This window comes from Saccopteryx bilineata, chromosome 3 (assembly GCF_036850765.1).
Source record: "Saccopteryx bilineata isolate mSacBil1 chromosome 3, mSacBil1_pri_phased_curated, whole genome shotgun sequence".
NCBI classification, from domain to species: Eukaryota; Metazoa; Chordata; class Mammalia; order Chiroptera; family Emballonuridae; genus Saccopteryx; species Saccopteryx bilineata.
Window position 1 is genome coordinate 127292000 of NC_089492.1, and position 13094 is coordinate 127305093.

At 45.4% G+C, this 13094-nt stretch overlaps 1 protein-coding gene across 1 annotated transcript in view; it reads left to right on the plus strand.

Annotated features, from left to right (window-relative positions):
- Positions 1 to 13094, plus strand: part of VAX2 (ventral anterior homeobox 2) — a 32723-nt gene that overhangs the window by 12774 nt on the left and 6855 nt on the right. The window contains exon 2 of the mRNA XM_066264775.1: positions 7531 to 7718. Within this exon, the coding sequence (XP_066120872.1) occupies positions 7531 to 7718 (188 nt within the window). The remainder of the gene's footprint in view (positions 1 to 7530; positions 7719 to 13094) is intronic.

The window sequence follows — 13094 nt, forward strand, 5'->3', positions numbered from 1 at the left end:
AACAGCATTCATGATTTACCCGCTAACTTGACTTTGATGAATGGCCTTCTCTGATCATCCTAGCTCCACTCACATGTGCACATGCACAAACATACATAAACACTAGGACTATTGAATTTTGGTTATTTGGAGAAGCTCAGAAATATCTCCTTATCTTGTTTTAATGTCTTTCCAGCATTTATCATTACTTTACATCAGGGGTCGGGAACCTATGGCTTGCAAACCAAATGTGGCTCTTTTGATGGCTGCATCTGGCTCGCAGACAAATCTTTAATAAAAAAATTAATAACATTAAAAATATAAAACATTCCCAGGTATTACAATCCATTCATTTCCTACCGCTCATGTTCATGGTTGCGGGTGGCTGGAGCCAATCACAGCTGTCCTCTGGGACAACACCAAATTTTTATTGGATAATGCGTAATGTACACGGGCCGTTCTATGGTTCTCATAGAATTATATTTTAAAATATGTGGCGTTCATGGCTCTCTCAGCCAAAAAGTTTCCCGACCCCTGCTTTACCTGTTAGTTTTTGTTTTGTTTTGTTTTTTTGTTTTTTTTGTATTTTTCTGAAATTGGAAACCGGGAGGCAGTCAGACAGACTCCCGCATGTGACCAGCTGGGATCCACCCGGCATGCCCACCAGGGGGCATGCTCCGCCCATCTGGGCCGTTGCTTTGCTGTGACCAGAGCCATTCTAATGCCTGAGGCAGAGGCCACAGAGCCATCCTCAGTGCCCAGGCCAACTTTGCTCCAATGGAGCCTTGGCTGTGGGAGGGGAAGAGAGAGACAGAGAGGAAGGAGAGGGGGAGGGGTGGAGAAGCAGATGGGTGCTTCTCCTGTGTGCCCTGGCCAGAAATCAAACCCGGGACTCTCGCACACCAGGCCAACGCTCTATCTACCACTGAGCCAACCGGCCAGGGCTACATGTTAGTTTTTTAAATGTATAATATTATCTGTCTTTCTCCCCAGTACAAGGTCTATGGAAACACAGATCTTGTTTATTTTGTTCATTTCTATATCCTCCGACCTTATCATAGTATTTGGGACAGAGAATGTGCTTATGAAATATATGTAAAATTGTTGGCTATATATAGTTGTAAATAAATGGTTTGTATTACAAATATGACTCTATAACTTTGTTTCACTTACTGTCAGTTTATATAGATATTGCCTCATTCTTTTTAATTACATGGCATTTTATACTATGACTTACCATAACTTGTTCAGCCATTTCTCTTGTAGGGAAGATTGAGGATGCTTTCAAATTTTTAATATTTTGAACAGGGTTGCAGCAGACATCTTTATCTATACCTCAGAGCACATGAACCCATGATTTTCTGAATAAGAAGCTACTAAAATAAATTTGCTGGGACAAAAGTTATAGCCACCTTTATATTTTTAATCTTAACAAGTACAGCCTTAAAAGGTTGTGACAATTTATGGTGCTACCAATGGTGAATGGGAGTGTGTATTTTCCTACGGTGCTCCACTGCCTTATTAATCATCTTTTGATGTTTTTCCAACCTGATGGGGGATAAATGACTTTCCATTGCTGCTTGAACTTGGATTATCCTGATTTCTGTGAAGCTATGATCATCTCTCCACATGTTTGTTGGCCATTTGGCATCTTTCTGTGAATGACCGAAATAAGTTACTTGAGCATTTTTTCTTTTTTAAAAAAATTATCTTTTAGATTTTATTTATTGATTTTAGAGATAGAATGAGAGAGAGAAAGGCAGAGGGTGGGGGAGGAGCACAAAGCATCAAGTCTTAGTTGCTTCTCATATGTGCCTTGACCGGGCAAGCCCGGGGTTTCGAACCAGCAACCTCAGTATTCTGAGCTGATGCTTTCTTTATCCACTGCGCCACCACAGGCAAGCATTTTTTTTTCTACTTTATTATTTCTCTCTTTAAACAACCATTTATCTGTAATTGCATTTTATATATTCTGGATAGTACTTCGTTGCCTTTTTTAAAAAGTATTTTTTTCAATTCTGGTTTTGGTTTTTTTTTTTGTATCTTATCTAGATTTTGGTGCTTTTGTCATGTGAAAGCTTTTAGCTTTAATACCATCGTCACATACATTCATTGTTTTTCCTTTTCAGCTCCAGTTCTATATCTTGCTTAGAAAGCTCTTCTCAAGCTTATGATTATAAAACTATTCTCTAGATATCTTTTAGTGTCTTTATCATTTCAAAGTCTGTGATTTGCTTTCTAATTCATTTGAAACTTATTGTCATCTATTATATGAGACAGGAATATAATTTAATTTTACCCCAGAGAACTACATCAATCTACTTAACTCCATTTATTGACTAGATCGAACTTTCCTCATTTAGAATACTCCCTTGATCATAAACTCTATCATTATATGTACATGTGTCTAATTGTGTAGTACTTTTGACTCTATTTTTTCTCAAAATCCAGTCATCTGAATACTATCTTCATCATTTCTATTATATCCATGTTCTATTTATTTTTTTAATATTTTAGCTTAGTACATTTTAAAATTAAATACTACTTTGGCCTCATTCTAAGCACATAAAACCACAGATTTAACTTTTTTTCTCGTAAACATTAAAATAAGTGCTTAACTATTGAAATGACAAATGACTATTTATGTGTTATTTTAAATCACCTTAAAAACCATAAGTGAAATGCAGAGAAACTTTGGGGGAAACACTATTGCATTCTTTCCACAAGGAATTTGTCCATTTCTGTGACAGAACATCATTCTAGCTTTATGTTTTGTCGCTGTTACTTTTGAAATGATTTCAGACAAGATGGTGAAAACAGTACAGAGAGGTTTTGTGTATCCATCACCTTGCTTCTCCCAATGGTGACATCTTACATATTTATAATATGTTATCAAGCTCAGGAAATTGACACTGGCACAATATAACTGACTAGACTACAGACCGTCCTCAGACTTTACTCAGTTTTGCATGCACTTATATTTTGTCTTTATATACAGTCCTATGATATTCTATCACATTAATGGATCCATGGAACCACCAGTGCAATCAGGACACAGAACCGTTCTGTCACCATCAAGGAGCTTCCTCACACTACCCCTTTATTGTCACACCCTCCCTCACCTCACCCCTGGCAACAGCAGGTCTCTGCTCCACCTGTATAAGTTTGTCATTCTAATAAGGTTGTGTAAATGAAATCATACAGTAAAGAATCTGGGGGCTGACATTTTGTTTCTGTTATTGTTTTGTTTTGTCTTTCACTTACCATAATGACCTGGAGACTTGTCCAAACTGTAGTGTCCCATAGTGTAGCTACACCGCAGTTTGCTTAAGCACTCCCGCCCTGAAGGACATCTGGGATTTTTCCATGTAAGGCTATTACAACTAAAGCTGCTATGAACGTTTGTGTGCAGGTTTTGTTGTGAACCTAAGATTTGTTTCTCTAGGATAAATGCCCAGGGGTGTGATCACCATATTCTATAGTAAGTACCCAATATATGTTTAACTCTTTTTTTAATTGAATTTATTGGGGTGACATTGGTTAATAAAATTATATAGATTGGGGAAGTGAACACATAATGCAATATACAGATAATGTATTATAGAATTGTATATCTGAAACCTATATAATTTTATTAATCAATGTCATCCCAATAAATTTAATTAAAGATTTAAAAATAAACCAGCTAAAAGAAAAAATAAATAAATTATGTAGGAAAATGAAAAAATTATACAGGTTTCAGGTGTACAATTCTATAATACATCATCTGTATATTGTATTGTGTGTTCACCACCACAAGTCATGTCTCTTTCCATCACCATTTACCCTTCCTTTACCTTCTTCTACCTCCCCCATTCCCTTTCCTCTTATAATCTCCATACTGTTGTCTGTGTCTACAAGGTGGTTTTTTTCTGCTTAATCCCTTCACCTTCTTCACCCAGCCCCCGACCCTCATTCCCTCTGACAGCTGTCAGTCTGTTCTAATATCTGTGAGCCTGTTTCTATTTTTGTTTAATTTTTAAATTTTTTTATTTAATTGACTGATTTTAGAGAGACAGGGAGAATAAAGGGGGGGGGGAGAGAAGTATTCATTTGTTTTTCCACCTAGCTATGCATTCATGGTCACTTCCCATGTGTGCCCTGCCTAGAGACTGAGCCCCAACCTTGGTGTTTTGGGACGATGTTCTGACAGACTGATCTAACCAGCCAAGGCCTGTTCAACTCTTTAAGAAATGCCAGGTCTGTTTCCAGAGCGGGTAGACCACGTACCTTCCTCCCAGCAAGGTCTGAGAGATCCAGTTTCTCCACATCCCTCACCAGCATGTGGCACTCTTGTGTATTTTGTTTTCGCTGTTCTTATCTGCGTTTATGATGGTTTGGATTTATCTCTCCCTAATGGCAGGCGATGTTGGCCATCTTTTCACGTGCTTATTTGTATGGCATGTTTTGATATCTGGTGGGCAAGTCTGAGGTTGCCTTTGTTTTACGGTTCCTGCCTCCCCTGACCCTGAGAGGGGGAGCTGACCTTGGCCGCCCCTGAGGTGGGAATGCTCCTCTTAGCTCTTCCGCAAGGAAGAGAAGGGCAGGGGTGATGGTGGAGAGTCTGACCTCAGTGGTTAGGAGCACAGGCTCAGAGCGCCAGGAAGGCGCAGGCGTGGGGCTTACTGGGGAGAGCCTGGGAACCTACTAACACCACATCTCCAAGACTCGTCTCATAAAAACCAGTGCCTTTGGAGGTGGTCATTGCTGTTCTGAGGAAGTTCTCAGACTGGGCTCTCAACTGGAAATAGTGAGACCCAGTCACAAAGGAGTCACAAATACTACCCCATCTTCTGACTGTGGTGGCACAGTGGATAAAGCGCTGACCTGGAACACTGAGGTCGCCGGTTCAAAACCCTGGACTTCCCTGGTCAAGGCACGTATGGGAGTTGATGCTTCCTGCTCCTCCCCCTTCTCTCTCTCTCTCTCTCTCTCTCTCTCTCTCAAATGAATAAATAAAGTCTGAAAAAAATTTTTTTTTAAATATTGCCCCACCTTTTTGGAATGCAGGAAGAATTAGATGATAAAGTTTGAGTTGTCTCAAAAGGCCTGTGGTTCCCACCAAGACTGCAAGAGCAGGGCCCACATTCATTTGTCAGACCCAGGTAAGAGGGCCTGCCACTCTGCCCTGCCCTGGCAGCCTGGGACCTCCTTGGATTTGAAAACCAATTTTGGAGGAGTTCAGACATGCATTAGGGACAGGCTTAAAGTTACAGGTCAACCAGAGGAAAAAAATGCAGTGCTGGAAAGAGAGAGTTGGTATATGCTCTGCCCAGCACCGCTGAGCAAGACCTGCCCAGTGGTGGGGGGAGGGCCACTACACAGCAGGGGCTGTGTCCCCTGCACCTTCTCCCTGAGGGTTGGCTGTGAACACAAAGGTGTGAAAGTAAGTGTCTGAGAACCTCTGAGACCCAGAGCAAGACCCGAGAACCAGATCCCATAAGGAGCTAAAACGCCCTCTGGAGGAGTGGACTGGCCCTGCAGGAGTCGGGAAGAACCAGCCTCATGAATCCCGTAGTGGCAGAGCTGGAGGGAGAAGTCTCAGGCTCACCCTCCAGAGCAGGGGTTCTGAAGCTAGGCCCCTGTGACTCATAAGGGGCCTCCTGACGGACACACATCCCAAATGAAGGCCCTTCCTATGTCTTCCACAGCAATGATGCACCCGTCCAGAAGGCCCCATTTTTACCCATGACCAAAGTCCTCTTCATTAAAACTTACCAATTAAGGCTTACTAAAAAAGAGGGTATTCATAAAGTAAAATGAGGTTGTTTCTAGAACTTCCTGAACATTGTCAGTGTCCCCTCGGGTAAGTCTCTTAAAATCTGTTTCTTTACTTCCCCATCTGTAAAATGGGGATAATAATAGTTCCACTTTCATTGAGACATTGGAAGGGTTAAAGTGCTTCAAATAGTGCCTGGCTTAGAGCAAGCATTGCACAGATGCCGGCTGTTAGTATGACCTAAGCGGGGACTCCATGCCCCCTCTGGAGGGCTGCAGTTCCTGCAACTGTGGAGGGGTCTTGATCAGGGTGAGGGCTGCCTATGCTTGCCCAGGGCTGCCCTGAATTGGTAAATTTCCCATTGATGCCAATCTTCCTGGGGAATGGTAAATTTCTATTAGTTTAGCTTTATTATTATGGACATCATGTGTTGGGAGTGGTTTGGTAAATCCTACAGAATACAATGTTGTATATTTTCACACTAATGTTTGACATAAAGTTTTCTAATAACTAGATTTTAAGCCATCCTTGTGTATGGCTTGAACATGGATCATCTTTGTCCCTATAGTTAAAGCTGACATATGTGTAAATAACACCTCCCTCCCCATCTCAACATTTGACTTTTGCTGAACACATTGTTGCTGCTACTGAGTTCTTTAAATGGGACCATCTGGTGACTGTGGATGGCAGGATTCAACCTTTGTTAGGTAGGCTCCAGAATAGTGGAGACTCCGTGCATGGAGGGCCCAGAAGGGTGGCCCTACTACTCAGAACTATATTCAGAACTAGGCACATGGGGAGTGGCAGCAGCCCCCTCTGGAAATTACCCGAGCCTGGTGTCATGGCAAGGGCCTTTGGGCTCCTCCTAAGGACTTTTGTTCCCCAGGCTGTGCTCACCTCACACCAGCTGCCTCTTCATGGACCCCAGGAGGGTCTGTGCAGGGTGCTCACCCATGTGCATGCACGCACGCACACACGCACGCACACATGGCTTAAGACTTGGCTCTGGACATCTCCTCCAGTAAGCCTTACCTGATTGATCTCACCCAATGCTACCCCATGTTTTCCTCTGCACTTTGGAGACTTGGTGTATCTCTTTCTATTTGTTCCTTCCTCTGCTGAGGGAAAAGAATCCTTCTGTGTCAGCATGAGTCATTTCTGCCTAGGCTATGATAGTAGACCTGACATTTTTTTTTCTTTTTTTTTCTTTTTCTGAAGCTGGAAACGGGGAGAGACAGTCAGACAGACTCCCGCATGCGCCCGACCGGGATCCACCAGGGGCGATGCTCTGCCCACCAGGGGCGATGCTCTGCCCCTCCGGGGCGTCGCTCTGCCGCGACCAGAGCCACTCTAGCGCCTGGGGCAGAGGCCAAGGAGCCATCCCCAGCGCCCGGGCCATCTTTGCTCCAATGGAGCCTTGGCTGCGGGAGGGGAAGAGAGAGACAGAGAGGAAGGGGGGGGGGTGGAGAAGCAAATGGGCGCTTCTCCTATGTGCCCTGGCCGGGAATCGAACCCGGGTCCCCCGCACGCCAGGCCGATGCTCTACCGCTGAGCCAACCGGCCAGGGCTGTAGACCTGACATTTGTACCAAGGCTCTTTCACATACATATACCCATTAGATACACATACTGCATTGGGTGATTTAAAAAGCTAGGTCCAGAGAAGGGAAGCAACTTGTCAGAGGTCACACAGTCAGGCCCATGCCTGAGGAGTTCTCCTGTGATTAAGATGCTTATTGGCAGCTGAATTCCTAAAATAGTGAACTAACCTGCCTCCTTTCATGGCCCCTGCAGATGCCAAAGGGACCATCCGGGAAATTGTCCTGCCCAAGGGCCTGGACCTGGACCGGCCCAAGCGGACCCGCACGTCCTTCACGGCAGAGCAGCTGTACCGCCTGGAGATGGAGTTCCAGCGCTGCCAGTACGTGGTGGGCCGGGAGCGCACCGAGCTGGCCCGCCAGCTGAGCCTCTCGGAGACCCAGGTAAGGGGGCCTGCCACTCGGCCCTGCCCTGGCAGCCTGGGACCTCCTTGGAGACCCAGGTAAGGGGCCTGCCACTCGGCCCTGCCCTGGCAGCCTGGGACCTCCTTGGAGACCCAGGTAAGGGGCCTGCCACTCGGCCCTGCCCTGGCAGCCTGGGACCTCCTTGGAGACCCAGGTAAGGGGCCTGCCACTCGGCCCTGCCCTGGCAGCCTGGGACCTCCTTGGATTTGGAAACCAATTTTGGAGGAGTTCAGACATGCATTAGAGACAGGCTTAAAGTTACAGGTCAACCAGAGGAAAAAAATGCAGTGCTGAAAAGAGAGTTGGTATATGCTAATGGGGCCCTTCAGGATGCTTCAGGCATTTTGGAAAATGGGGAAAGCTAGAGAAACCTAGGGGAAGGATACTCGAGATGTAGGGAGCAGCTTAGAGCAGTGGTTCCCAACCCCCGGGCCGTGAACCGGTACCGGTCCGTGGGCCATGTGGTACTGGTCTGCAGAGAAAGAATAAATAACTTACATTATTTCCGTTTTATTTATATTTAAGTCTGAACAATGTTTTATTTTTAAAATATGACCAAATTCCCTCTGTTACATTCGTCTAAGACTCACTCTTGACACTTGTCTCGTAAGTTTGACAATTATATTTAAAAATACCACAGTTTTGCCTGACCTGTGGTGGTGCAGTGGATAAAGCGTCGACCTGGAACGCTGAGGTCGCCGGTTCGAAACCCTGGGCTTGCCTGGTCAAGGCACATATGGGTGTTGATGCTTCCAGCTCCTCCCCCCTTTCTCTCTCTCTCTCTCTCTCTCTCCTAAAAATGAATCAATAAATAAAAAAATAAAATAAAAATAAAAATACCACAGTTTTTACGCTGGCCGCATAATTTTATTTTGTGCATTTATCCATTCCACCCTAAAGGCCGGTCCGTGAAAATATTTTCTGACATTAAACCAGTTCATGGCCCAAAAAAGGTTGGGGACCACTGGTTTAGAGGGATGTTGGCACGTGAGAAAAACGTGCGGAAAGGGATAGGGGGGGTTGGATTTAGGGAGAGATATTTTACACAATTGGAACCTCATTTCCACATTCTGGACCTTTTCTTTTTTCTTTTTCTTTCTTTCTTTTTTTTTTTTTTTTTTTGACATTTATTCTCAGTGAGGGGGCGGGGGAGAAAGAGAGAGGAATATCAATCTGTTCCTATATATTGGCAACCTCTGTGCTTTGGGACAGTGCTCTACCAACTGAGCTATCCAGCCAGGGCACTGGGCCTTTTTCCATCCTCTGTCACCCTCCCTTCATCTCAGTGTGGCTCAGAACCTCTTGTTAGAGAGAAAGGGCCTGAATACCCCCTTCACCCAAGAAGGGCTTAGCATTTTTTAAAGACTTTATTTATTCATTTTAGAGAAGAGAGAGAAAGAGAGAGAAGTTAGGAGGAGCAAGAAGCATCAACTCACATATGTGCCTTGACCAGGCAAGCCCAGGGTTTTGAACTAGCGACCTCAGCATTCCAGGTCGACACTTTATCCACTGTGCCACCACAGCCCAGGCAGGGCTTAGCATTTTTACAATAGTATGCTTAAGCCAAAGGAAAAAGTTCTGTAAACTGAGGACCTACTCTGTGTGAATAGAGGTATTTCAAGCTGGTGATTGAGCTGTCATGATAGCAACAACAATAGTAACATTTACTTAGCACTTACTCATGTCAAGGCACTGTTCTAAGTGCTTTGGGTATGTTCTCCTTGTTATGGTTGTTGCAGCAAAGAAAGAAAGGATTTATTAAGGAGATGGCATCATGCCCACAGTTATAGGTAGGTCATGACAGGTAGGTCATACTGAAAGACTGGCTCTCCAATGCCTTCTAGGAGATGGATTATAGAAGAAGAAAAATCACTAGTCCTGGTGCCTAATGAAGGTTTGTGGCCTCTACTGATTGCTTGGTGCTGGAGTAGGGGGTAATTGAACATTACATCTGGTCCTGATGCCAGCTATGGAGTTGTCCAATTACACAAGGATTTGTTCCATGAGATCATTCCACTTTTCTGGGTCCAGAGCTAAAAACACAACTGAAGCCAAGATATGTTTAGTTTGATTGAAAAGTCTGTCTCAGTAGGCAGTAGAAGCAGGATCTGTTCCTAAGACTACTGGTTGTTGACCACAACCTCATCATTTTGAAGGCTTAATGATTAAGCAAGAGAGAGGGAGGTGGGTGAGTCACAGGGTTAGGTGAAGCCAGTCAAAGGAAAAATAAATCAAAATAAAAGCCCGGATTAAAGAAAATAAGGTTTCTGTGAGGTTACCATTCTGGATATGTTCACTCACAAATCCCTTCCAACAACCCTTTGGTGTAGCTATCAGCATTATCCCGTTTTACAGGTGAGGAAAGATTCTACCCTAGTCAGACAACAGGAAGGTCTGAGTGCTGGGATTTGGAGAGGGAAGCGGCCCAGCACCTTTCTGCTGCGTGAGGCTGGGCCGTCGGCCTGGACCCTTCCTTTGGCTGTCGCCTTAGTCATTCAATCTCACAAATGAGGGAGACCAGTCAACAGATGTATTTCGAACCAGTCCAAAATAAGATTTATAAAGAGAAAAGAGGGAGGAGGGAGGAGGGAGGAGGGAGTAAGGCTAGAAGGCTGTGCTTCCTGGGGAAGGCTGTGGGAGGATGGGCGAGGCTCCCCCTGTCCTGCTGGCTGCTGTCCTTCTCCTTCTGGCCCGGGCGCAGCAGTTACGCTGAGATCACACTGCCCCTCATCAGAATCCCCCAGCCCCTTCAGCCACACTAACAGCATGCTGTCCGGTCCGCCCCCCATGACGGCGCGGTCAGATGTGCCTGGATTTCCTCTCCTCCTGGGCTAAACCCCAAGTGGGGCAGAACGAGAGGTGAGAAGGGCCAAGAGGAGGAGGGGAAGAGGCAGAGAGGACGGCCTGTTGGGCAAGGGCTGCTGTCCTCCAGGCAACGCGCAGCGTCCCCACCTGGAGGCCTTTCCTCCCTGGGCCTCTGTAGAGTCCCAAACCCAGGGGGTGGCCCACAGCAGCTGGGCTCCGGCAGGGTCTAGGAAGCTGGGCTGTGCTCACCAAGGGGGCTGCAGTGGCTGAGCCAGACCCATCTTCCTGAGGGATGTCAGGGGGACACCTTAAACCCTGTCCTAGGCACAGAGTCACCCCTCAATAGCTGCCCACCCTCTTTGTCCTGACTACCCTCTGCTTCACCTAATTTTGCCCCCAAACTTTTTCCTGGTACTTTGCTTTCCAAGGACACTTCAGAGGCCCAGGCCAGCAGGTCCTTCTCAGTCCTCAGCCCTCCCCTACCCTGCTCTGCCTCCATACATCCCCAACCCTACCCGCCTTTGAAGGTCAAAGCCAAGACTCTCCTATTCCAGGAAGCCTCTCCTAAGGCATCCTGACCTCCTCCCAAGAGACCTTTTCCACATGGCTTGACGTGTGGGTGTGTGGGTGTGTGTTGTGTGGTATTTGTGGGTGTGTGGTGTGGGGTGGTGGCCCCACCAGCATGCATTTCCCAAGGACAAGAAGGTGCTTGAAGGCTATGTCTCCGCAGGCCCCGAAGAGCCTCGCGCAGAGCTGGGCACGCAGTGAGCCCTCACCTTATTGATTACTGCATACCACCCTCCTTTCTCTTTCTCCAGGCCTGGGGTTTTCCAGTCCTCTAAGGCAGTGGTCCCCAACCTCCGGGCCATGGACCGGTACTGGTCCGTGGGCCATTTGGTACTGGTCCACAGAGGAAGAATAAACAACTTACATTATTTCCGTTTTATTTATATTTAAGTCTGAACAATGTTTTATTTTTTAAAAATGACCAGATTCCCTCTGTTACATTCGTCTAAGACTCACTCTTGATGCTTGTCTCTGTCACGTGATACATTTATCCGACCCACCCTAAAGCCTGGTCCGTGAAAATATTTTCTGACATTAACCCGGTCTGTGGCCCAAAAAAGGTTGGGGACCACTGTTCTAAGGTATAGCTAACACTTGCTGAGAGCTCCTCATGTATCAGGCACTACTCTGAGTGCTTGACATGTTCTCACCCTTTAGTCCTCACCACACCTTGTGGGATAGGTGTGAGGTTTTTCTTCTGACACCACTTCTGATACTAAATGTGTGGTGTTTTCCAACACCAACCACAACCAATTCTCCAACACCAACTGGGTATCCAACAGTTCAATCCTATTTAATTCTTACACTAACTCCTGGAGTGAGCACAGACCCTATAGGTTAACAGCTCAGTCTGAAAGGACAGTCCCCATCAGATGTCACTCATGTCTCAGGGCCCCAGCATTTCTGACCAGCTGTAAATTTTAGGATGTTTACACTCACCTCCTTAGGCTTGATAATTCAATAGAATGACTCACAGAACTCAGTAAAACAGTTTACTTATATTTACAGGCTTATTATAAATGATACAACTCTGAAATGTATTATAAAGGACACAATTCTGAAATAGCCGCATGGGAAAGATGCTCAGAGCAAGGCGAGGGGAGCAATTCAAGGAGCTCCCTCCGCTTTCTGGGGGGGCCACCTTCCCAGCATTTCCACAGGTTTGTTTACCAACCCAGGAGCTCTGTGGGTCTCATTGTTTAAGAATTTCTATAGCCTCATCTCCAGCCCCCTCACCTCCCTGGAGGTCAGAGGTGAGGCCGAAAGTTCAACCCTCGAATCACATGTTTGGTTTTCCTGGAACCAGCTCCATCCTAAAACTATGTATCTTGGGTCCATCTTGATTCGCCTCATTAGCATAAACCCAGGTATGCACAAAAGGGACTTTCTATGACTAACAAAAGACACTCCTCACTCAGGAAATTCCTAGGGCTTGAGGAGCTCTGTGCTAAGAACCAGGAACAGAGATTAAATGTATTTTTTATTATATCAGAATGGGTCTTTATTTTTTTCCCATTGATTTGAGAGAAAGAAGAAGGGAGAAGGAGGTGAAAAGAAAGAGAGAGAGAGAGAAGCAATAACTCGATATTCCACTAAGATGTGCACTCATTGATTGCTTTTCATATGTGCCCTAACTGGGGATTGAACTTGTGACCTCAGTGCATCGGGATGACACTATCCACTGACCCACCTGGCCAGGGCCCAGAATTGTTTTTTGGGTTTTTTTAAAATATTATTTTATTTATTCATTTTAGAGAGGAGAAAGAGGGGGGGAGGGGGGAGGAGCAGGAAGCATCAACTCCCATATGTGCTTTGACCAGGCAACCCCAGGGATTTGAACTGGTGACCTCAGTGTTCCAGGTTGATGCTTTATCCACTGCTCCACCACAGGTCAGGCCCAGAATTGGTTTTTATTATTTCTACTTTACAGAGAAGAAAACTAAGGCACAAAGAAATTAAATAGCATGCTCAAAAATTAAAATA